This window comes from Chlorocebus sabaeus, chromosome 13 (genome assembly GCF_047675955.1).
Source record: "Chlorocebus sabaeus isolate Y175 chromosome 13, mChlSab1.0.hap1, whole genome shotgun sequence".
Taxonomy (NCBI): Eukaryota; Metazoa; Chordata; class Mammalia; order Primates; family Cercopithecidae; genus Chlorocebus; species Chlorocebus sabaeus.
The window spans coordinates 34778022-34804214 of record NC_132916.1 but is presented as its reverse complement, the minus strand read 5'-3'; the positions used below and the strand labels follow the sequence as shown (position 1 = coordinate 34804214).

Below are 26193 nucleotides of genomic sequence, written 5' to 3'. Positions count from 1 at the left end.
GGGAGTGGCAGTGATGGTGGCAGCAGTGTTGGGGTGGGTGTGTGTATGTGTGTGTCAGGAGAACAAGTCATTGATAGAGGAAAGAAACCTGAAAAGTAGCTACAGATGGTGCAGGAGCCAGATGGCCTTTTGAAATTGCAGGCTAATACGAGGCAGAAACCCTTTGAATTTATTGCCACCTGCTATCTGAGGTTTCTTATCTTAGCAGTTCACTGGGAACTCAAGACCCTGGCTCTTGTTCTTTGGATGGAGGACAAACCAGGAATTGGCGTGACCAGGCATATGCAGTAGTAGTCCTGGTAGACTGCATAGTAGAGGCGGTAATGAGGAAGAGAGATGGGACCATCAGAGGCAGCCATATCAGGGGGAAGAGTGACAACCAGTATGACATGAGAGAGAGAAAAGAATTCAGAAATGGACACTGAGCAGTATTATTCTTCTACTCTGTAGTGATGGATGTTCATCATGATGATGACCTTGCTGCATCATTAAGGAGGATTACATTGTGTTTTATAGCCTCTTATGGTGGCAGGCAATGGTGTAATTAAAAAATGGTTGTTGAAGGAATATGTTTCCATTATCCAAAAGGCTAAATTATGTGGAAGGAAACTGTACCTGAATGTGGTCAAATAAGTAAGGCATTACTGTATGGATTTTTCCATTTGGCAATTCGTTTCAGGAGAGAGCATTCTGATATGTCTTCTAGCTAATGGATATACAGTAGTCCTCACTTATCAGGTGGGAATATGTTCCAAGACCCCCCGAGGGGATGCCTGAAACTGCAGATAGCACCAAACCCTGTATATAGTGTTTCTTTGATCTGATAACCCAGACGACCACTAAGTGACTAACCAGCAGGTAGTGAGTATACAGTGTGGATGAACAGAGGGATGATTCACATCCCGGGAAGATGGAGAGCATAGCATGAAATTTCATCACACTGCTCAGAATGGTGCACAATTTAAAACTTATAAATTGTTTATTTCTGGAATTTTCCATTTAGTATTTTCGAACTGCAGTGGTTGACTGCAGGTAACTGAAACTGGAAGGCAAAAACTTGGATGAGGAAGGAATAATGTAATTAACCTTTTTCCTTGTTTAGCTCATCGCAGAATGTGATTCCCATATTTAATAGGCTACTAAACACAGTACTTTTTTATCCCTGTACCATAGTTTTTTGTTTTTTCCGAGATGGTGTTTTGCTCTGTCGCCCAGGCTGGAGTGCAGTGGCGTGATCTTGAGTCACTGCAACCTCCGCCCCCTGGGTTCAAGGGATTCTCTTGCTTCAACCTCCCAAGTAGCTGAGACTACAGGCATACATCACCACACCTGGCTAATTTTTGTATTTTTAGTAGAGATGGGGTTTCATCATGTTGGCCAGGATGGCCTCGAACTCCTGGCCTCAAGCGATCCACCCGCCTTGGCCTCCCAAAGTGCTGGGATTACAGGTGTGAGCCACCGTGCCCGACCTATACCATAGTTTTTGAATTTTTATCTTTTATTTTATTTTATTTTATTTTATTTTATTTTATTTTATTTTATTTTATTTTATTTTATTTATTTAAGATGGAGTTTCTCTCTTGTTGCCCAGGCTGGAGTGCAGTGGCGCGATCTCCGCTCACTACAACTTCCACCTCCCAGGTTCAAACAATTCTCCTGCCTCAGCCTTCCAAGTAGCTGGGATTACAGGCATGGGCCACCACGCCCAGCTAATTTTATGTTTTTAGGAGAGGCAAGGTTTTACCACGTTGGTCAGAACTCCTGACCTCAGGTTATCTGCCTGCCTCAGCCTCCCAGAGTGCTGGGATTACAGGTGTGAGCCACCACACACAGACTGTCTTCTTTTTAAAAAATATTTACTAAATGGCATTTAAGTGGGCAAGTCTCACAAAAGTTAGTTCACTTATATATTTGTCAAAGCATTGTGAATATAATATTGTAGTCTCAGAATATAAGCTGCAGTCTTTCAGTGTGTAAATTTTAATAGAATAATCTATGACTGGTGATTTTAGATAGTTAATAAAACTTTTAAAGATGCCTAACTTTATCCTGAGGGGTGGGGTGGATGTGGGGTAGCATATAAGTGAATACATTTAAGTAAGATCTATGTCATGCAGTACTATATATAGTATTATTTATGAGCTTCTAGGCAATTTGTTGAAAAAGCTGGAGCTAGTAGTCTTTAAGACAAAAGTTTTTTCCCCAATTCTTTTTATTTTATTTTATTTTTTGAGACAGAGGCTTGCTCTGTTGCCCAGGGTGGAGTGTAGTGGTGCAATCTCAGCTCACTGCAACGTCTGCCTCCTGGATTCAAGCGATTCTTCTGCATCTACCTCCTGAGTACTGGGACTACAGGCGCATGCCACCACACCTGGCTAAGTTTTTGTATTTTTAATAGAGATAGGGTTTCGCCATGTTGGTCAGGATGGTCTCGAACTCCTGACCTCAAGTGATCCACTCACCTCGGCCTCCCAAAGTGCTGGGATTACAGGCATAAGCCACTGCGCCCATCCTCCCCAGTTCTTTTATATGGTCTATACTGTCTGTCTAGACTCAAAACTTGTAAATTCTGCTCTATCATTATACATTGGATGGCTTTAAAAGAATTACATCACTATGTCTGATGATGATATTGTTTCAGAATATCAGATCTGAGTATTATGCCTGTATTAGATTATCAATTGAATACTTTAATGATTAAATTATTCACAGTGGTTAGATATGGTGAGACCTTGTCTCTATAAAACAACTAAAAACTTAGCCAAGTACAGTGGCACACACTCATAGTCTCAACTACTCTGGAGGCTGAAGCGGAGGATTGCTTGAGCCCAGGAGTTTAAGGCTTCAGGGAGCCATGATTACAGCACTGTACTCCAGCCTGGGTGACAGAGACCCCAAAAACAACAACAAAAAAAGTGGTTAGAAAGACCTTTGCCTAAATCTAAAGGATTTGTTTTTTGCTAAATTGACTTACCCTGTTTATTGTCATCAGAAAATTTACACGTAAATGCTTTTTTATTATTTGGTTTTCAATCTGTTACATGATGATATAGTTATTTCATGTCATATATATATATACACACACACACACATACACATATATGTATACATACATATATACACACACATACCCACACATATGTTAAAATACAAAGTACAATAATGTTTTCTTAATGCACTTATTGTACTTTGTATATTGATTTACTGAAAAGTATTTTTATAAGTAGGCTGGGATTAAATCTGGGAATTATAACCAAGGAAATATATACAAAAACTTATGTTTCTTCTTTCCTAGATATATGGGCAATAGGTTGTATATTTGCTGAATTGTTGACTTCAGAACCTATTTTTCACTGTCGTCAGGAAGATATAAAAACAAGCAATCCATTTCATCATGATCAACTGGATCGGATATTTAGTGTCATGGGGTTTCCTGCAGGTAATTTATTTTCCTTTTTAAAGTCGTATTTTGAGTCATATTTCAAAATCATTTCTTCTCAAAAGCAAAATTTAATGTATATTTATAAACTGACATAATTAGGAGGTTTTAAATTAACACATTATTTTCTATAACAATATTTAATTTTTTTGTAAGATAAAGACTGGGAAGATATTAGAAAGATGCCAGAATATCCCACACTTCAGAAAGACTTTAGAAGAACAACGTAAGTAATTCCACACAGTCCTAGTCTTTTTGTGCTGCTATAAAAAAATACCTTAGACTGGGTAATTTATAAACAACAGGAATTTGTTTTCTCCCAGGACTTGAGGCTGGAAAATCCAAGGTCAAGGCACTGGCATGTTTGGAGTCCCATGAAGGTTGTTTTCTGCTTCCAAGGTGGTGCCTTGTTGCTGTGTCCTCACATAGATAGAAGGGCAAAAAGGGGCAGATGCTGTGTGATGCCTCTTTTACAAGGCATTAATCCCACTCCTGAAAGCAAAGCCCTCAATTCTGGAAGGCCTTATCTTCTAATACTGTTGCATTGGGAATTAAGTTTCAACAACATGAATTTTGGAGGGGACATAAACATTCAAACCATAGTGCACATTAATTATAGGTAGTAATTTCAATGAGAATAGTTAATCTTTTTAAAAAACATATGTAGATTGTTATTTAAACTAGAAACTGAGATTTTAGCATACTAATTATGCCTGTGATTTACAAAAGGTATTCCAGATACCATTAACATATATAGTTCAGGTTTGGGCTGCAGTATTAAAAACTTTTAAGAATGTAAGGGTCAATAGGTAGTTTATGTCTGTTACGTTTTAGCATGAATAAAGGTCTCCGTTCAAGGCCACAGCTGTGGTTTTATTTTTTCTGAGTAATGACTGGTAACTGATATGCTGGACTAGGAAACCTGGAAGGCTGGCAGAAGGAAGAACATGTGGCTTGGAATATGAGTAAAACAAACTGATGAAGGCATTTACTTTGAGCAGAAATGAGATTAAGGGTGATGGCATGTGAGATGTTTGTTATAAATATGCACACCTACCGAAAATTGTGGAAGAGCTTCTCTTGGCAACTTACCAGGAAAATTTTAGGACAGGATGGCTTATAGGAACAAAAGCAGACATCATTAAGAGAAATAGAGAATGGCATTGATCATTTCTGACCCCTTTTTCTCACAATCCTTGGTGGGGTCCTTTGCCTGTATCCGTCTCTTAAGGACAGTGCTAATATCAAGGTTCTATCCTGGGCTCTCTTCTCCCTCTGGATACTTTCCCAGTCAGATGTCATGATTTTGATGGCCACAATTTACCATCAATTATGTGGATAACTCCCAATATGTATCTTACTCAGTTCACTTTTCCAAGTTTCAAAATCATTTATCTAATTGCCTTATGGAATCCCAACCTGAATGTTCTATAAATTCTTTAAACACCTAAAACCAAACTAGTTATTTTCATTTAACATTGTATGGTACCTTGTTGGCAAGGGTACAGTAAAATGGACATTCCGGCCAGGCACAGTGGCTCACTCATGCCTTTACTCCCCACACTTTGGGAGGCTGAGTCGGGAAGGTCTCGAGCCCAGGAGTTTGAAACTAGCCTGGGCAACATAGTTAGACCGTATCTATATTTTTATTTTTTAAAAATTATTACTCATATGCTACTGGAGAGAATGAGTACTTCTCAAATTTCAGTGTATCTACAAACCACCTGGAGACCTTGTTAAAAATGTTAAAAATGTAGATTCTGAGTCAGAATCGGGGTGAGGACTAAGAACCTTCATTTCTAATGCAGGCTCTCAGGTGATGCCCAGGTTGCTAGTAAAGGCTACATTTGTGTAGTGAGATTCTAGAGCACCTAAAAAAGACTTTAAAATGTGCATGCCCTTTGACCTGATAATTCCTGGAATTTATCCTGTGGAAGTAATCAGAGCCGCCACAAATAGATGAGTACTTCTTATATACCAGGGTGGTGCTAAACCCTTTACCGACATTTTTTCATAAGATCTTCCTAGCAAATCTATAGGGTAGGTATAATTACAGTTTCCACTTTTCAGATTCGGAACCTAAGGCTTTCACAGAGGTTAACTAACTTGTCCAAGATCACACAATTGGTGGAATGACTGAATCAGGGTCTAGGAGGGGTCTCTGAGTCTCATCCGCTAGGCAGTGTCGGCTCCCTGCCATGCATATCAGAGTTAGCTACAACGACTTGTATGCCACAGTTATTATGAAACGAATAATACCTGTACCAGTAGGAGATAGGCAGCCACTCAAAATAATAAGTTTGAAGAGTATTTGACAAGGGAAAATGTTTATGGAACAATATTAAATAAAAAGCTAAGACAATTTTTATAGTAGGATTCCAATTTTATAAAAACAAAGCAAAAATTCCTGTGTTTATACCATGTATGTATATGCCACACACACACAAAACGCCAAAGGGACATTATAAAAATTTTGTCAGTGGTTTTTTGGTCACTGAGTGGCTTGATTGTGATTTTAATTTTCTTCCTTATACTTTCTATATTCTGTAATTCTTTTTATCGTGAACATATATTATCTATTTTTAGACCTTTTTAATTTGAAATATTTCATATGTAGGAAAGAATATATAATGAAAAAAACATATAGTATATTTAGAATAATAAAATGAATACCCCTTTGCTCACCTCTGAACCTAAGAATTAGAACATCACTAAGATTACTAAAGTACTCTGTATGCCCCATCTCCCTATCCACCTCCCTCCCAGAGGATAGACTCTGAGTGTTCTGCATTTGAGTTTATCATCCCACAGTTTTTATTATAGTTCTAGTCCACATGTTTATGTATCTCTAAAAATTATTGTTCAATTTATTGTCTTTCAACTTTTTATAAATGGTAACATGTATTTTCTTCTGCAACTTGCTTTTTCTCCTCACTTAACCTCGCATATTCATTTTTACTGTTGTATTACATTCCATTCTGTGAATATATAAAAACGTACCCATTTTTCAGTTGATGGACATTTGGGTTGTCTATATATATATATGACCATTACTAAAAGGCTGCTAAGAACATTTTTATCCATGTATCCTGATATACATGTGCAAAAGCATCCTTTGACTCAGGTTTGTGCCTAGAAATGGAGTTGATGGGTCATAGGCTATACACATTTTCAACACTAATGGTTAATGCATAACTGTTTTCCAAAGGGATTGTAACAGTGTAAACTCTCATGTTGTGTGTGACATTTCCTATTTCTTCACACATTTGCTAATATTTGGTAATGTGTTCCTTCTTAGTCAGAAAAAACAATGTCTTAAATATATACCTTATAGGAAAGCCAATCTTGGAGCTTGTCGTTAAAAAATATCAATTGGATGAGCGTTCCCAGTGATGTGTGACTGTGCGTGTCCTTGCAGGTATGCCAACAGTAGCCTCATAAAGTACATGGAGAAACACAAGGTCAAGCCCGACAGCAAAGTGTTCCTCTTGGTAGGTGCTTCTCTCCCAGACTGAAATCTGATTCTCAGCACAACTCTCGCCTTCTGTTTTCTCAGCTGTTCCTCCTCTTTAGAAACAAAAGAAATTGTTGGGTGCTGGGGCAAAATTAAATATTTTTTGTTGAGATGTCACCCTTGTCTTTCAGCCTTCACTTTAAATGATTTATCAGCAGAAAATGAACTTTAAAAGGGCTTTAATGCTGATGATTTCTGCCAGTTTCACATAAAAGTATGTAGTATGCTTAATCTGCAGTGAGCTATACAAAATGTATTTTATATTAATCCTGTTACACAGGAATACAAAAGGCAAGGTGTTGACTTGTAAACAACCTTTTCATGTGCTCTGCATTTCCTGTGTGTCACTCTAGCTTCAGAAACTCCTGACCATGGATCCAACCAAGAGAATTACCTCGGAGCAAGCTCTGCAGGATCCCTATTTTCAGGAGGACCCTTTGCCAACATTAGAGTATGTGTCCCGTCTTTTCTGTGTCCTTTGCTCCAGGCTGAGGAGGTGGCGTGGTGTTTGAAAGCAAGGGAAGCACTTGCTACTGAAGTATTTAACTTTTTCAGCGATGCCACCTAAAGACTGCTCAAGAGAAAGCTTCCACATTTTGAAACAGGCAAAGCTGTAGAGAGGTATGAATGAAAACAAGTATTTTAGGAACGACCATTTGTCAGTTTTACGATGAAAACTAAAGCTGAGAACAGGTAAGACCTTTACAGACCAATTGGCCGGATCAGAAATTCAGCCAAACCAGCAGTTAACAGAAGTTAATCTGTCTTCCAGAGCATGTCCACTGTACTACAAAACTCCTCTACTCCTCCATCCTTTTTACCCCCAAGTATAGACTTTGTGTTTTCATCTATAAGGGGTGCAGTTTTTCTTAAGGCAAATACAAATTAATTTATTTTTGGTGCTAATGAAGTTAGTATAGAGAAATTTCTATGTCCTGTGTGTCAGCTAGCTAGCAGCAGTCAAGATTTGAACACTAGCCACAGATGAAGAGTAGGAAATAAGTGAAGAAAAACAAATTGGAATTTTAAATTAACAAGGTAAGGATATTACAGATTTTAGATCATGATATGTTTTTTTCTTTTTAATGATTTTTAGTGTATTTGCCGGCTGCCAAATTCCATACCCCAAACGAGAATTCCTTAATGAAGATGATCCTGAAGAAAAAGGTGACAAGGTATAAACTGCATTGTATACTTTCACTTCCAAAGAGTGAGGGAGGCAAAAAGATAACTTAGGTATCATTCCATAATTCCTATATGTTTAACCACCTTTTCTAATATTTAATTAAATTTGAATATGTCTTATTTTCTGTGGAAGTTTGGGGATTGTAAAGGTACCTTGAAGTTTGAAGTATGACCAGCTCGCAGGTACCTGAGTTTCCGGTGTATGTCACAGCCAGTTCTACTCCCGGATTCCCACTTCTTGCTCTTTCTGTTTGTTTGGTGTCACTGCCACCCCTTTATGCAGGCTGGCTTTTGCTAGCATCACTCTGTTCTTTCCTCTTAACTGGATATATTGGCTTACTCTCCAGACTGCTCTGCCTTTCCGGAATCATGATTACAAAGATTTCTTATAGCTGTTTTAATGAGCTATAAGAAAGGTATTTCTGATGTGCCTGTGGCCTTCAGTGAGATGTCTGTGACTGATTTGGAGGATCACTGTGGAGTCTAAATGAACTTCATTGAGAGTCCTGTTTGGGGCTTGGTGCCTTGCCTTTTGGGAACACTGTGTTCCCTGGCTGCTCCATTCTCCGGTCCTCCCCATCACTCTAGTGTCCCACATAGATTGCTCCCCCAGGTTGGTCAGCAGCTGCATGTGCATATCGAATAATTAAAGAAAGTTCCTGTTAATTTGGTTTCATACCAAGCTTGCTTTTTTCCGCTTAAAAGAATCAACAACAGCAGCAGAACCAGCATCAGCAGCCCACAGCCCCTCCACAGCAGGCAGCAGCCCCTCCACAGGCGCCCCCGCCACAGCAGAACAGCACCCAGACCAACGGGACCGCAGGTGGGGCTGGGGCCGGGGTCGGGGGCACCGGAGCAGGGTTGCAGCACAGCCAGGACTCCGGCCTGAACCAGGTGCCCCCAAACAAGAAGCCACGGCTAGGGCCTTCAGGCGCAAACTCAGGCGGACCTGTGATGCCCTCGGATTATCAGGTACTCCCTGAATGTCTAATGTTCATATGCTTTATGAAGTGGGGAAAAGATTTATCCTAGATCCTTTTAGAGTTAGGTAACACTTAACTCTTACATTTGTGCAACCTGTACAATCCTGTTTCTAGGGCATTCTATGAAGAGGAAGATTTGCATCATATTTCATGTAATTGTAAAATATCTCATATTCTGATTTGTTTATCCTGACACCCTGAGGAGAGGAAGGTAGGGAGGCCAGTGCCCCCATCCTTAAAAAAAAATTTCATCATTTTACCCTTACAGCTGCCTTAGCAGTTTTGGCATATCTGAAAAAGATACATAGATAAGCAATTGAAAAGGGGAAGGGAGTGGTGTCTTACTTTGGACAAAATTAATTGCATTCTTCAGAAAGATATGCTCTTCCTGGGAGGAAGTAGCTACATAGATAAAGAAGAGAAGGGGGCTAAGACTGAGGCTTCTTTGAAATAACTGTTAAGTCTCTTTAGAAATAATTTTGAGACTAGAAAATACTTTTTGTTATTCAGATAAAAAGAGAACACCAATTGCAGTACTAATTCAGGAAATTAGAGGAGCTAAGTCTAAGGATTGGTATTTGGAGAGAGGTAAAAATACCCATTGTGATAACCATAGGAAATTTTGAAAACGTTTTTTTCAAGGTAGTAACAAGTTAAGAAAACATCTAGGAAGAAGGGAAAACTTAAGTTGTTGTTTTTTTTGTTGTTGGTTTTTTTGTTTGTTGGTTTTAAGTTTGGAACCACAGTCCCTCTGGGAACTCTTGCAGATGAGTGCATAGGATAGAGATAATAGAAAACAAAACCTCTGGCAAGGGAACCATAAACTCACTGATAAGGAACTGCAATAAAGAGAAACTTTAACAAGAAAGACATAACAAATAGCTGCATAAGCTGCCTTTACATTTTGAATAGCTCAACAAACTAATGTGTTTCCACACAACTACTTCTCTGAAAAACTTCTCTTCAGAATATCCCTGCAAGCAGAAGAGTACATAATACTTCCACTTGGTTCCAATTAAACAAATTGAGGCTTCAGTTTGATCTACTAAAAACAGCTTGCCAGCTGGGTAGTAGCACAAGCATATTTGAATTTTGTTATAAAATCTGTCTCCCCCGCCCTGCCAGTTATATGAGCAACAAATACTATATACTGGTTCATCTTTGTGTCTCTGATTGAATTATACTAACCTGTGTTAAAAAATAATAATTTGCCTAAACACTTGTTAAAGTTGGTAAGGCAGACTTTATTCAAGGCGGGGCCATGGCAGTGCATAAAGGGACCACTACAAGAGGGGCTGGCAGTTGGGGAGGAAGACTGGACTCAATTCAGACTCCCACATGACAAGTGGAGATGTATAACCAAAGAGCAGGGTGGGGATCAGTGGATGGAAAGTTACTGATCCCCACCCTGCTCTGAAGGGAGGCCTGGGTGATACGCTCTTAAAGGTGGGGGATATTTGCCAAGCCAACTTAGCAAGATTCTTGCTCTAACAGGATTCTCCAAAGACAGAGGAAAGCCCAAGGTCAGGCCTAGTCAAGCAGAAGACTCACATAGCTCCATCCAACACTACCCTGTAAAACTTCCCTACAGCGTCTTTGCAGACAGCCCCTCCCCTACTGTGCTGCCCCAGGCAACAACGTGTTTTCCTACCTTCTGTAATAAACCTGCCTTTCTTTACCCAAAACCCTCTTGGTAAAAACCTTGACCTCCCGAGAGGAGCCTGACTACAGCTTTTGTCAAAGGAAAGAGTATTTGTCACCCAATTATAGTCAATTATAGACAGATTACTGTATTTCTTTTTTTTTTTTTTTCCAAATTCAAAAATTCTTTGAAATGCATTTCTATGTCCATATTGTTCTGTTTACTTAAAAATAAACCTTTCATAGCTGGGTCTTCATGTCTGTGGAAAAAAATAATAAACCTTCCAACATATCTATTAAATGAATAGATACCTCAACTATTTAATTGGAGAGGCTAGCATGAGGAGCAGCCAGGTGTCCCATTACACAGAACTTGCAACTCATACTACCATCTAGGAGCCACGGGAAGAACTTTGTTTTCACCCTCTGCAAGTTCCCTGAAAAATCACCTCACAAAAGGCAGGTTAATTGGAGAAAATGTCATGGGTGCAACTAGCTAGGGCCAGTGTCTCAGGCAGTCAAGGTTTTTTACCAAGACAGTTCTGGGTAAAGAAAGGCAGATTTATTACAGAAGGTATGAAAACATGTTGTTGCAACAGACAGCACAGCAGAGGAGGGGCTGTCTGCAAAGAGCAGGGGCTGGAAGGAAGTTTACAGGGTCTTGCGAGAGGGAGCTGTGTGCCACATGAGGTCATCGTGCCCACCAGTTGTTTGTGACTAGCAGTGTCTCAGAACAATTGTTCATTGTTTTTCCCAACCTGGAGCCCCTTCCTCCTTACTGCTTACTTACCAGGACAGAAAGGCATACAAATTTGATACCAGCGGGCTGAGGGAGGTCCCCAAATGCTGGTGGGACCTCGACCCCACCCTGTGTCCAGGCTCCTAACACCATCTGGAGAAGGAATTAAAGGATGAGTCAAAAATAGCAAAAGTATGGAGATTTATTGCAGAGAGAAAAGTAAACGACTCAAGAAAGGGGAGTGTGGGTATACTCAAGAGAGAATCTGGCAGGGGACAGTGGCTTATGCCTGTAATCCCAACACTTTGGAAGGCCGAGGTGGGTAGATCACCTGAGGTCAGGAGTTCAAGACCATCCTGGCCAACATGGCAAAACCTCGTCTCTCCTAAAAATATAAAAATTAGCCAGTTGTGGTGGTGCAAGCCTGTAATCCCGGCTACTTGGGAGGCTGAAGCAGGAGAATTGCTTGAACCTGGAAGGCAGAGGTTGCAGTGAGCCAAGATCGTACCACTGCACTCCAGCCTGGGTGACAGAGTGAGACTCCATCTCAAAAAAATAAATAAATAGAGAGTCATGCAGTCTGGTTTGGGTTTCTATCTTTATGGGTTTCTTTAACCAAAGGGTGGAATATTCATGAAAATTTCTGGAAAAAGGTGGAGATTTCTTGGAACTGTGGTGCCACCCATTTTTATGCCAAATATGGGTGTTCTCGGAACTGTCATGGCGCTGGTGAGTGTGTGATTTAGTATGTTAATGGGCATATAATGATGTCCTAGGTTTTGAAGCAGAAATTCAAAGTGTGTTTCATGTAGTCGTTTTTTGTTTGTTTGTTTGTTTGTTTGTTTTTTTGAGACAGAGTCTCACTGTGTCCAGGCTGGAGTGCAGTTACACGATCTTGGCTCACTACAACCCCCACCTCCCGGGTTCAAGTGATTCTTATGTGATTCTTATGCCTCAGCCTCCCGAGTAGCTGAGACTACAGGCACTCACCACCACTCCTGGCTAATTTGTGTGCGTGTGTGTGTGTGTGTTTGTGTTTGTATATATTTTTTAAAAGTAAAGACAGGGTTTCGCCATGTTGGTCAGGCTGGTCTCAAACTCCTGACCTCAAGTCATCCACCTTTCTTGGCCTCCTAAAGTATTGGGATTACAGACGTGAGCCACTGCGCCCGGCCAGAAATTGCCCGTTTTTTTATGGTTTAGGGTCAACAGAGTGTGGACAGCCATGCAGAAACATGATTGGACAGAAGGGGTATGATCTGATACTAATAGAATGAGCAGGGAAACCCAGCACGGCCTGTCTGGATTCCTGTTGGCCTCACTGAGCACTCATTCCTGCCTCTGGGTGTGGGGCAGGACCCCCTCTGGAACAGGAGTCTCATGACCTATAGTCAGACAAGGTATGCCAGATCATTTTTTACGGCCAGTTTTTACACAGAAAGTTGGGAGGAAGTTAGAGTAATATTTTTAGGTTTCACAGCTGGTGTTGGGGAAGTGGGGTTCTGGTTTCTATGGCCTGCTTTAGGGAAGGGGAATTCTAATTTCTGTGGCTGGCTCTGGGGAAAATGGGACTGTGAGACAAGAGGACACAAAAAGGTCAGAGAAAAACTTTTGCTCCTGAGGCCTTCATTTTGGGGTATTGTTTTCTGCACCCCAACAGTTCCATTAGTAGAGTTTCAAGGCTTTTGGGCTGCTTCATCAATGTATTGTAAGCAAGTACAGTTAGCACTTTGAAAAGCAGGACATTGGCTTATTTTCTGTCTAAAAAACCCCTTGTCATTAAAAAAGCTATGTTACAGCACATTAGGTTCTTACATGTTTACATTATATTTTATGGCAAAATTGCCCCCAATAACGTGAGTTGAAATAACATTTTTCATAATAAACTTCAAAATAAAACATGTAATTAAAATTTGGAATTTTTAAAGACTTCTGTAACCAACATTCAGTTGTGTAACTTAGGAAGGAGCAAAACTAAGGTGTTTGTTTTGGTTTTTTTTTTTTTTTTTTTTTTTTGAGATGGAGTCTCCCTTTGTCACCCAGGCTGGAGTGCAGTGGTGCCAATCTTGACTCACTACAACCTCTGCCTCCTGGGTTCAAGCGATTCTCCTGCCTCAGCCTCCTGAGTAGCTAGAACTATAGGGACCCACCACCACGCCTGGCTAATTTTTATGTTTTTAGTAGAGATGGGGTTTCACCATGTTGGCCAGACTGGTCTTGAACTCCTGACCTCAGGTGATCTGCCCAGCTCAGCCTCCCAAAGTGCTGGGATTACAGGTGTGAGCCACTGTGCCCAGCCAAAACTGAGTTGTTTTTAACCAAAACTACCTTAGTGCCCTGTTATTTTGGACCAGATGTTCCAAGTCCAGTTTGGCAGCCTTTGAGCACGGAACAGGAGGACCTTGCTGATCTGTTCTTTCCTAAACCCCAGTGCCACCTCAAGATCATTTACATTTTTAACTCAAAGTGTAACTGCCCGACAGGTTCTTCTTGCCTGCTGCCCAGATGGAGCCAATTTATCAAGATGGGAATTTCAATAGAGAAAGAGTTTAATACACATAGGGCCAGCTAAATGGGACATCAGAGTTTTATTATCAGCCTCCTCAAAAATTTGGAGGCTAGGATTTTTCAAATATACTCTGGTGGGCAGGGGTCTAGGGATGAATACTGCTGCTTGGTTGGGGATGCAATCAAAGGGGTATGAAAAATGGCCTACCTCCACTGCTGGGTGGAGGCCACAGGATTGGTAGAGTCATGAGTCTCAGTCTGGGTGGAGTCATCTGAAATGCAAAAGTCTGAAAAAACATCTGAAAAGGCTGACAATAGTGATGTTATTTACAGGAGTAATTGGGGAGTAGCCAGTTGACCTCCAGAACAATGACTGGTAATTGTTTAACTACACCTTCATCTTAGCAGAATTCAGGCCTTTCTCATAATCCTAAACTTGTGGACTTTTAGTAGTTGTATAAAGGCAGTTTAGTTTTGGGATGGGCTATTGTCATTTAAACTATAAACTAAATTTCTCCCAAAGTTAGCTTGGCCCGTGCCCAGGAATGACCAAGAACAGTTTGGAGGTTAAAGGCAAGATGGAGTTGGTTAGATCAGATCTCTTTCACTGTCATAATTTTCTCGCTGTTTCATTTTTGCTAAGGAAGTTTCAATTACATATATTATTTATTACGTATATTCTTTCCCACTTTGCTCACAAGAAAAACCAGCCTTCTGAATATAGCCAAAGATACTACTTCCAGCTTTGCTTATCTCTTACATACTGTTCTTATTCTATAGATGATTTTTCCTTTTACGCATTTTTTTTTTTTATATTTGCCTTAGGTGCTATGAAGATGAAGGTTTCATTTAATGTAATAAAAATACATTGAATTGAAATGCATTTTTTGTCTTCTCTTGAGGACAATCATATATGACAATTGCTCTATTCTAAATGTTACCTGAAGTTTATAAAACCCACGTTGCTGCCACACCCCAGCTAACCTTGCCTTACTTTGTCCTGTAGGTAGAACTCCTGATGCCCCTAGCTTCTACCTCTGAGAACCCTTTGCTTTAAAATAATGGTTTCTTAATCACAGCTTTGTTGTTTATGTTTTGTTAATTTAATTTAATTTAGGAGAGCTAAATAATTAAACATGGGGCCAAAGTACATAAGAAAGTGGCAATCTTTTATTGCAAATATGCACACACACTCGGGCGAGGTTCTCTGGTCCTCAGGTGTGGGGGGGCCAGGGAAGTCGCGCCGGCGCTCTCGGGTGAGGTTCTCCGGTCCACGAATGCGGGGGCCGAAGAAGTCACGCCGGCCTCTGCTGGCGGCGGACTTTTATGCATTGGTACTGGAAGGGGGAGGGCAGTGGGCGGGATAAGGGTGTGATAGGGGCGTCTCCATAGGCGTGGCCGGGTAAGTTTCGATCTCTTCGGATTGACGTCACCTGGCGCATGCTCGGTTGATCTGCATCTTCCAGGGCGCGGGCTGCATTTTCCCGTGCGCAGGAAAGTTGGTGAGGAAGAACCCGGAAGCAACATGGATTGTGCCTTCTTGTTCACCTTCCTCCATCTTGTCCTTTCTCCCTCACCCAAACAGTCCAACCTCTTATTGATTATAAGAATTTGGGGTGCCGTTGTCTGTCTGGCTGCTTCCTGCTGTTGGGGGGCGTAGTTAGGGTCTGAGGTTGGCAGTTGGGTGTAGGGATGCAGGAGCATTTGGTTGAAGGTGACTTGGGTGATCTCTTGGACCTTGGCTTGGAGAAATTTTATTAGAATGGGAGCAAGACATAACATAAGACAGAGGATTAGTATGGGAATTAGGGATGGAAGCATCTGCTGTACTACAGGCAGCAGCCATACCGGTGGTCCGGGGGTTAAGGGGCGTTAAATTGTTGAAGCTCCTTTTTGATTTTGTTTAATGTTTGGATGTTGGTGTCAACCAGGTCTGATTCATTTACATAGTAGCAACACTCCTCTCCTAGGAAGAGGCATGTTCCTCCTTTTTCAGCAGTAAGAAGATCTAATGCCCGTCTATTTTGTGCTGCTACCTGGGCCACTGAGGTGATTTGACGTTGTAAAGAGGCTAAGCTTTCAGCTGAAGCCTCTATGGCTGCCTGGACCTGAGTGGAGAGGGTCTGTGTGGTTTGAATCGAGTGGGTGAGGGCCCCTGTTCCAAGTCCTGAGGCTACTAGGGACGATGCTAGGGAAACCCCGATAATTACACCAAAAGTGGCCTCCAACGGGGGCCGTCTGGGTCCTGCTGGGAGCTTGAGTACAATCACACCACGAAGAGTTTGGAGTAGAGTAGCAAAAAGGAAGGGTTTGACTCTGTGGATTACGGTATAATGGGACTTGAGGCAAGGATGTTGCTTGAGAGGAGCTGGTAGATTCGGTGGTGATATTGAAAGCGGTTGGTAGCGGGACTGCCACTAAGGGAGCTTTTCCGAGTGCAGCGCAAAGGAAGCAGTGGGAGAGGTTCCTTACTCCAGCAGCCTGGGTTAAGTCAAGTCCCTGGTGAATAAGTATTAGCCATGAGAATGGGTCCTCATTGTTAGCGGGGCTTGGGGGGCTTAACAGCTTCTGTATTTTCTGTTCATGAGATTTTACAACTGAGGTTAAATTTTGTAGGGCCTGTACACTCTTAGGAAGATGTACTTGTTTACTCTTAGGGAGGTGTACTTGTTGCACGTATACTCTCTTTATTTGGAGGGTTGCGGTGGGATATGAGGACCAAGATGTTGCATATAGTTCACCTTTAACTCCCTGAGCCTACCGGGGGTCCCAGGGATCCTTAATATTAAGAATGTATCCTCCTGATGTTCTATTTCTTACAAAAGGTCGATCATTGGGGGTGCAAATGCCATTTGCACCCATTAAACCTATCTCATGCATGTTGCAATAGTTGTAAGGACACCCCAGGTTGGTCTCTTGCCAGTCATTTTTACACTTATATTCAGTTTGGTCGTACAAGAAACATATGACTGGGCGGTCGTAGTTGCCGACAGAACTCAGGTGAAAGTTAAGGAGGAGGGCAGCTTGACAGCCCTGTGGGGAGCAATCTGCAGTACCTTGCATTTGTGAGTGAGCCTGGTTGTCAGTAGACCAGGTTTCAGTTATAGAAAATCTCCATACAAATTTAGGATTAGTAAGGCTAGCAGGAATAATTAGAGTGAACCATAATAGTGGTAACAAAGGTGTAGAGGGTAAGTTCAACATTGCTGAAATCACAAAGCGCACCTTGCCAAGCTAGGTCTTCTATGAGAGTAAAAAGTCGGGAAACCCAGTGGTCTGGGGAAGGGTCGGGAAGGAAGGTTTCTAGAGGGTCTATGAGGGGAAATTCAGTTGAGATGGAGAATAGTGAGAAAGCGGGAGAATTTGAGGAGGGTGTTGATCCTTGAGTAGAACCTGGTCACCTGGAGAAAGGGAGGGGAATAGATGTTTTGAGTTAGGTTAAGATGTCTCGTCCCGAGGTGGGTGGGACAAGAGGGCATGATGAGGAAAGAGTGGGCAAAGCATGCATAGTCCGGGCAGTAACTTAACATTGGGGTCTGGCGAGGGTTAGACGGTTTGCCGTCTACCCCAACTACTGAGATAGTGGATGGCTGGCTAGGACCTCCATAGGTTGGCAAAACAGAATAGGTAGCCTCCGTATTGATGAGAAAATAAATTGGCTTACCCGCTATCTGTAGAGTTACCTAGGCTCGGCGAGGGTGACCGGGGTCTCCAAGTGTGGACACCGTCAGTCATCGTCCAGGTGTAGGAGCTGGAAGGAGCCTTCCGGCCTTTGAGGAGAGGCACCACATTGAGGCGCAATGCCTGCCCTGCTGGCGGGGCAATCAGACTTGTCTCTCCTGTTGGCAGGTTGGGCATAGCATGGTAGGCGGGCGAGGATTTGGACACCTTTTTGCCCAATGCCCAGTTGTGCCACACTTAAAGCATGGACCAGATGGAGTGGCCGGCTTGGCCTGGGGACACTGGTTTGCCCAGTGTTCTGGGTCTCCACATTTATAGCAGGAGCCCTTAAGAGACTTATCTTTGGTTTTCCCTGCCGGCAAAGTGGGCAACACGGGTTGGAGGGCAGCCACTAAAGCTTGTGCCTGAAGGGCAGCCTTCTGTTCTACTCTGGCTTGTTGAAGAGCCTCAGCTGTTTCTTCTCTAGAGTTAAAAACTTTGAAAGCTAGCTTGACTAAGTCCTGAATGGGGGTTTGAGGTCCATCCTCTACCTTTCTTAATTTTTTTTTCGGATGTCAGGGGCCGACTGGGAAATAAAATAACTGGCAAGGACAGTAGCTCCTGCTGGAGAGGTAGGATCCACTCGGGTAAATTGGACAAGTGCCTCTGTAAGGCGATTTAAAAAGGAGGCAGGATTTTCCTCTGAGTATTGAATAACCTCCCATAACTTATTAAAATTTACTATTTTGTTAGAGGCTGCCTGCATGCCAGCTAAGAGGCATTGTATCATAAGGTCTCTTCTGCGACGCCCGGGTTGTTGAGGTTGGTAGTCCCATTCAGGATCTGTAGATGGGACAGCTTGTTCGCATACTGGGCTGGCCGGGTCAGTTAAGTGTAACTGGTCTACATGCTGCCTGGCGGCTGCAAGAATACACTCTCTTTCCTCTGGGTTAAGAGTGGAAGTAAGAATGACATGTAAGTCATGCCAGGTAAGGTCATATGCCTGGCCTAGGTATCGAAACTCTTTGGAATGTTGGGTGGGGTTGGCTGAGAAGTCGCCAAGTCGTTCTTCAATTTTGGAAAGGTCAGCCAGAGAAAAGGGGACGTGGACTCTAACCACGCCCTCAGCCCCAGCAACTTCTCGGAGGGGGGCCAACAAACTAGCAGGGGAGGTTGGAACAGACTGACCAGTAGGGTAGGTTAAGACAGGCTGACTGGTAGAGGGGTTTGGGGCAGGCTGACTGGTAGAGGGCTGACTAGTGGGGGCCGCTACCGCGGTCTTGGAGCGAGTGTGGGCGGAAATGGGAGAGGTAAGAGGAGTGGGTGAGGGAGGGGCGGTAGGAGGAGCATAGGGAGGGGGGTTGGTAGGTCGGGAACATCGGCCCCATCTGAGATGGAAGTAGAATCTTCCTCCGCTTGTGGTGTGGGGGCCAAGGGCTGGGTTTTAGCTAACAAGACCTGGGCCATTGAACACTGGGCGCACAGGTCTGGGCGACAGCGCAAGTCCAAAAAGCCTTGGATGTAGATAATCTCTGACCACTTTCCAAGCCTTTGGCAGAAATTAGAGAGATCTAATAGAATGTTATAGTCAAGTGTACCGTCTGGTGGCCATTGAGATTGGTTGTCTAATTTATACTGCGGCCATGCCACAGTGGAGAGGAAAATTAGCTGCTTTTGTTTTAAATCTTGAGGTAAATGTAAGGCTTCCAAGTTTTGGAGGAGACACCTTAAGGGGGTGTTCCTAGGGATTTTCGATTGTGAGGTTCCCATTGTTTAACCACCAGAAATGGAAACCAACCTCATGCAGTGGCAAAGCGTCCTTTGCTGCTGCTGGAGACCGGGGGCTTCTGGAGCCACTAATGGAGAATTGAGGAACTTCAAGACGGACGTCTCCGGGTTGAAGGCCTCACTGCGCCACAGGGTGGCTACGTCCTTGGGCATACGTACGACTCTAGGCCAAGGACACGGAAACGGACGGAGATGGTTAACAAAGGGGAGTACTCACCGAAGAAGAAATTCTCAGAGCGGCACCAGTGGAAAGCTGGAACACTTGTTCGGTGTTGGTGGCTGGTTGGGTTGGGAGCCGGTTCACTGCGGAGGAAGTTCCTCAGACCCCTAGGGGATGTTGAGGAAGGGTCTCCTCCCGGGTCGGGTTTCGGCACCAACTGTTTTGTTTAATTTAATTTAATTTAGGAGAGCTAAATAATTAAACATGAGGCCAAAGTACATAAGAAAGTGGCAATCTTTTATTGCAGATATGCACACACACTCGGGCGAGGTTCTCTGGTCCTCAGGTGTGGGGGGGGCCAGGGAAGTCGCGCCGGCGCTCTCGGGTGAGGTTCTCCGGTCCACGAATGCGGGGGCGAAGAAGTCACGCCGGCCTCTGCCGGTGGCAGACTTTTATGCATTGGTACTGGAAGGGGGAGGGCAGTGGGCGGGATAAGGGTGTGATAGGGGCGTCTCCATAGGCGTGGCCGGGTAAGTTTCGATCTCTTCGGATTGACGTCACCTGGCGCATGCTTGGGTGATCTGCATCTTCCCGGGCACGGGCTGCATTTTCCTGTACGCAGGAAAGTTGGTGAGGAAGAACCCGGAAGCAACATGGATTGTGCCTTCTTGTTCACCTTTCTCCATCTTGTCCTTTCTCCCTCACCCAAACAGTTTATAATGGGAAAAATAATAGCATGTCAGTATACATTATGAATACTGTTGATTTCAGTACGCCAAATTGATTATTCTTGTTTGCACATCTCAGTTATTAACTAACACCCCAGAATTGGAATAAAGAGAAATGGGTCCGCTGAAATTTCCCCTCTTCCTTTCTTTCCAGTGTAGCTTATCTCCCACAGAAATCCAGCCAAACTTCATGCCTGCTAGAATGTGTGGTTACAGTGGTGGCAGACTGTCATTTCAAATAACCAAAATGTGTTAACAGCTTAAGTTAGCTGTCAGCTATGTGGGTCTGAACCAGGAGCCTAATGATGAAAACGGCTTATATCTCTATCCTACTGTGATTAGCATCTTGAGTTATTCTCTTCCTCCATTAGTAATTCCCTTTTCCTGTTTCCTTCTCCTAGCACTCCAGTTCTCGCCTGAATTACCAAAGCAACGTTCAGGGATCCTCTCAGTCCCAGAGCACACTTGGCTACTCTTCCTCGTCTCAGCAGAGCTCACAGTACCACCCATCTCACCAGGCCCACCGGTACTGACAAGCTCCCCTTGGGCCAGGCCAGCCCAGAGCACAGACTCCAGCAATATGTCTGCATTGAAAAGAACCAAAAAGATGCAAACTATGATGCCATTTAAAACTCACACACGTGGGAGGAAAACCTTATATACTGAGCATTTTGCAGGACTGATCTCTCTTCTTTATTGACTTAAAGAAGATTCTTGTGAAGTTTCCCCAGCACCCCTTCCCTGCATGTGTTCCATTGTGACTTCTCTGATAAAGCGTCTGATCTAATCCCAGCACTTCTGTAACCTTCAGCATTTTTTTGAAGGATTTCCTGGTGCACCTTTCTCATGCTGTAGCAATCACTATGGTTTATCTTTTCAAAGCTCTTTTAATAGGATTTTAATGTTTTAGAAACAGGATGCCAGTGGTGTATAGTTTTATACTTCATGAACTGATTTAGCAACACAGGTAAAAATGCACCTTTTAAAGCACTACGTTTTCACAGACAATAACTGTTCTGCTCATGGAAGTCTTAAACAGAAACCGTTACTGTCCCAAAGTACTTTACTATTATGTTCTTATTTATCTAGTTTCAGGGAAGGTCTAATAAAAAGACAAGTGGTGGGACAGAGGAAACCTACAACCAAAAACTGCCTAGATCTTTGCAGTTACTATGCTTTATGCTATGAAGAACTGAAGTATGTGGTAATTTTTATATAATCATTCATATGGAACTTAGTTCCCAGCATCATCTTATTCTGAATAGCATTCAGTAATTGAGAATTATAATTTTAACCTTCATGTAGCTAAGTCTACCTTAAAAAGGGTTTCAAGAGCTTTGATGAAATACAGTCTCGATGGCCCACACCAAAACGCTGAAGAGAGTATCAACTGCACTAGGATTTCTTTAAGGAGTAATTTTGATCAAAAGACGTGTTACTTCCCTTTGAAGGAAAAGTTTTTATTGTGTATTGTACATAAAGTCGGCTTCTCTAAAGAACCATTGGTTTCTTCACATCTGGGTCTGCGTGAGCAACTTTCTTACATAATCAAGGGTACTCAAGTAGAAGCCTGCAAGTTAATCTGCTTTTAAAATAAAGAGCAGTGTTCTCCATTCGTATTTGCATTAGACATAGAGTGACTATTTTTAAAGCATGTTAAAAATTTAGGTTTTATTCATGTTTAAAGTATGTATTATGTTTGCATAATTTTGCTGTTGTTACTGAAACTTAATTCTATCAAGAATCTTTTCATTGCACTGAATGATTTCTTTTGCCCCTAGGAGAAAACTTAATAATTGTGCCTAAAAACTATGGGCAGATAGTATAAGACTCTCTACTAGACAACGTGAATTATTTGCATTTCCATTTTCTATGAATTAGTGGCTGAGTTCTTTCTTAGCTGCTTTAAGGAGCCCCTCACTCCCCAGAGTCAAAAGGAAATGTAAAGACTTAGAGCTCCCATTGTAATGTCAGGGGCAAGAAATTTGTGTTCTTCTGAATGCTACTAGCAGCACCAGCCTTGTTTTAAATGTTTTCTTGAGCTAGAAGAAATAGCTGATTATTGTATATGCAAATTATATGCATTTTTAAAAACTATTCTTTGTGAACTTATCTACCTGGTTATGATACTCTGGGTCCATACACAAGTAAAATAAGATTAGACAGAAGCCAGTATACATTTTGCACTATTGATGTGATACTGTAGCCAGCCAGGACCTTACTGATCTCAGCATAATAATGCTCACTAATAATAATGAAGTCTGCATAGTGACACTCATCAAGACTGAAGATGAAGCAGGTTATATGCTCCATTGGAAGGAGTTTCTGACAGTCTCCTGCTGTTTTACCCCTTCCATTTTTTAAAATAAGAAATTAGCAGCCCTCTGCATAATGTAGCTGCCTATATGCAGTTTTATCGTGTGCCCTAAAACTTCACTGTCCAGAGCTGTTGGTCATCAGATGCTCACTGCACCCTCACCGTGTGCCCGGTGCCCTGCTGGGTGGAGAACACAGAGGACAGGGCATACTTCTGTCCTTAAGGAGCTTGTGATCTGTTCTGTGACAGTAAGCCCTCCTGGGATGTCTGTGCCATGTGACTGACTTATAAGTGAAACTGTCTTATAATATGAAGGTCTTTTTGTTTACTTCTAAACCCGCTTGGGTAGTTACTATCCCCAAATCTGTTCTGTAAATAATATTATGGAAGGGTTTCTATGTCAGTCTACCTTAGAGAAAGCCAGTGATTAAATATCACAAAAGGCATTGATGTATCTTTGAAATGTTCACATCAGCCTTTTAACAACAATTGGGGGTGGTCCTTGTAGGCAGAACATACTCTCCTAAGTGGTTGTAGGAAATTGCAAGGAAAATAGAAGCTCTGTTCCTGCTCTCAAGGGAGATTACCTTTAATAAAAGAAGACAAACCCAAATAGATATGTAAACCAAAATACTATGCCCCTTAATACTTTATAAGCAGCATTGTTATAGTTCTTATGCTTATACGTTCGCAGAACTACCCTGCTTTCCTTGTGTATAATGACTTTTACTGGCAGAACTGAAATATAAACTGTAAGGGGATTTCGTCAGTTGCTCCCAGTATACAATATCCTCCAGGACATAGCCAGAAATCTCCATTCCACACATGACTGGGTTCCTATCCCTGCACTGGTACTGGCCCTTTTCTCCTCTTTCCTTGCCTCAGGGTTAGTGCTACCCACTGATTCCCTTTACCCTTAGGAATAATTTTGGATCATTTTCTTTCTCTTTAAAGGGGAACAAAGCCTTTTTTTTTTTTTTTTTTTTTGAAACGGAGTGTCACTCTGTCACCCAGGCTGGAGTGCAGTGGTGTGATCTTGGCTCACTCCAACCTCTGCCTTCCAGGTTCAAGTGATTCTCCTGCCTTAGTCTCCCGAGTAGCTGGGACTACAGGCATGCACCAACACGTCTGACTAATTTTTGTATTTTTAGTAGAGACGGGGTTTCACCTTCTTGGTCAGGCTCGTCTTGAACTCCTGACCTCAGGTGATCCACCTGCCTCGGCCTCCCAAAGTGCTGGGATTACAGGCGTGAGCCACTGCGCCCGGCTGGGAACAAAGCCTTTTTAACACATGTAAGGGCCCTCAAACCGTGGGACCTCTAAGAAGACCTGTGAAGCTTTTTGAGGGCAAACTTTACCTTTGTGGTCCCCAAATGACTGCATTTCTCTTTGAAATTTATTAGATACTGTTATGTCCCCCAAGGGTACAGGAGGGGCATCCCTCAGCCTATGGGAACACCCAAAATAGGAGGGGTTATTGACAGGAAGGAATGAATCCAAGTGAAGGCTTTCTGCTCTCCATGTTACAAACCAGGTTCAGAGTTAGCTTTCTGGGGAGGTGTGTGTTTGTGAAAGGAATTCAAGTGTTGCAGGACAGAGGAGCTCAAGATAAGGTAGCTTTGGCAGCAGGGCTGATACTATGAGGCTGAAACAATCCTTGTGATGAAGTAGATCATACAATGACATACAAAGACCAAGGATTTATGTATATTTTTGTATCTGTGTGGTTTTGAAACTTTAGTACTTAGAATTTTGGCCTTCTGCACTACTCTTTTGCTCTTACGAACATAATGGACTCTTAAGAATGGGAAGGGATGACATTTACCTATGTGTGCTGCCTCATTCCTGGTAAAGCAACTGCTACTTCTTCTCTATGCCTCTAAAATGATGCTGTTTTCTCTGCTAAAGGTAAAAGAAAAGAAAAAAATAGTTGGAGAATAAGACATGCAACTTGATGTGCTTTTGAGTAAATTTATGCAGCAGAAACTATACAATGAAGGAATAATTAGATGGAAATTACAAATCCAAAACTCTGTGGTGATGTCTTCCTAGAGAGTAGAGAAAGGCAGTGAAATGGCAGTTAGACCAACAGAGGCTTGAAGGATTCAAGTACAAGTAATATTTTATATAAAACATAGCAGTTTCCGTCCCCATAATCCTCAAGAATAGTCACAAATATCTTATAACAAAGTTCATTGTTTTAGGATTTTTTTAAAATGTGTTGTACCTAAGGCCATACTTACTCTTCTATGCTATCACTGCAAAGGGGTGATATGTATGTATTATATGAAAAAAAAAACCCTTAATGCACTGTTATCTCCTAAATATTTAGTAAATTAATACTATTTAATTTTTTTAAAGATTTGTCTGTGTAGACACTAAAAGTATTACACAAAATCTGGACTGAAGGTGTCCTTTTTAACAACAATTTAAAGTACTTTTTATATATGTTATGTAGTATATCCTTTCTAAACTGCCTAGTTTGTATATTCCTATAATTCCTATTTGTGAAGTGTACCTGTTCTTGTCTCTTTTTTCAGTCATTTTCTGCACGCATCCCCCTTTATATGATTATAGAGATGACTGTAGCTTTTCGTGCTCCACTGCGAGGTTTGTGCTTAGAGCCGCTGCGCCCCAACAAGGCCTGCTCCATGGAGTGCAGGACGAGCTACTGCTTTGGAGCGAGGGTTTCCTGCTTTCGAGTTGACCTGACTTCCTTTTTGAAATGACTGTTAAAACTAAAATAAATTACATTGCATTTATTTTATATTCTTGGTTGAAATAAAATTTAATTGACTTTGCTTCCGTGTGGATTTTTTAAATGTAAAAAACTCTTATAATAAGGTTTAGTGGCTGGGTGCAGTGGCTTATGCCTGTAATCCCAACACTTTGGGAGGCTGAGGAGGAAGGATTGCCTCAGGCCAGGAGTTTGAGACCTGACTGGGCAACATAGTGAGACCCCATCTAGTGTTAAAATTTTATCTGTGTGCCTAGAAGCTTTTATAATTACACTTGTCCTGCAGAGATAAGTCCTTCTGTGAGTTCCAATATGTTATTTTGTTCAGGATGCTATGATGTCATAATACTGCAAAGCAAGCAAGGCTTACAGATACCTCGTAAGTAAAATTGCAGGTTTTTTACATCTTCAGGAGAAACATCTTTTTCAAAAAAAGTAAATTAGAATTATTTTTAGAAAAAGACTAATAAGCATTTGTGGATGGGGTTGGATTGGGAGTTTTTTGTTTTATAAAAGCACTCTGTGGTACCTGGCTGCTCCTTCTATAATTCGTTTGATGAGTCTTCTATGGTTGTTACTCCACTATCCAAAGGCATCACAGAGTGAATTGAACAATGTTTAAGTGGCATAAATACAGAGCTTTCATTTCTATTTAAAATAATCACATCCCACTTGGCTGCTTCTCTTTTTGGCACGAATTTTATACTCAGTGCTGTGCTATTTGTAGGATAGATCTTCTCCTGGAAAACTGTTCTTTGGCCTCAGCTGCCTTTCTCACCAGCCATCTGGGTAAG

At 42.0% G+C, this 26193-nt stretch overlaps 1 protein-coding gene across 4 annotated transcripts in view; it reads left to right on the top strand.

The window, feature by feature from the left end:
• CDK19 (cyclin dependent kinase 19) overlaps positions 1–25463 on the top strand; it is a 215930-nt gene extending 190467 nt beyond the window's left edge. For all 4 annotated transcript variants that reach the window (XM_008007334.3, XM_038001010.2, XM_008007336.3 and 1 more), the window contains 7 exons: positions 3296–3439; positions 3596–3665; positions 6858–6930; positions 7307–7404; positions 8050–8128; positions 8844–9110; positions 20747–25463. In XM_008007334.3, the coding sequence (XP_008005525.1) occupies positions 3296–3439; positions 3596–3665; positions 6858–6930; positions 7307–7404; positions 8050–8128; positions 8844–9110; positions 20747–20878 (863 nt within the window). In that variant the 3' untranslated portion in view covers positions 20879–25463. The remainder of the gene's footprint in view (positions 1–3295; positions 3440–3595; positions 3666–6857; positions 6931–7306; positions 7405–8049; positions 8129–8843; positions 9111–20746) is intronic.
• The last annotated feature ends 730 nt before the right edge of the window (positions 25464–26193 follow it).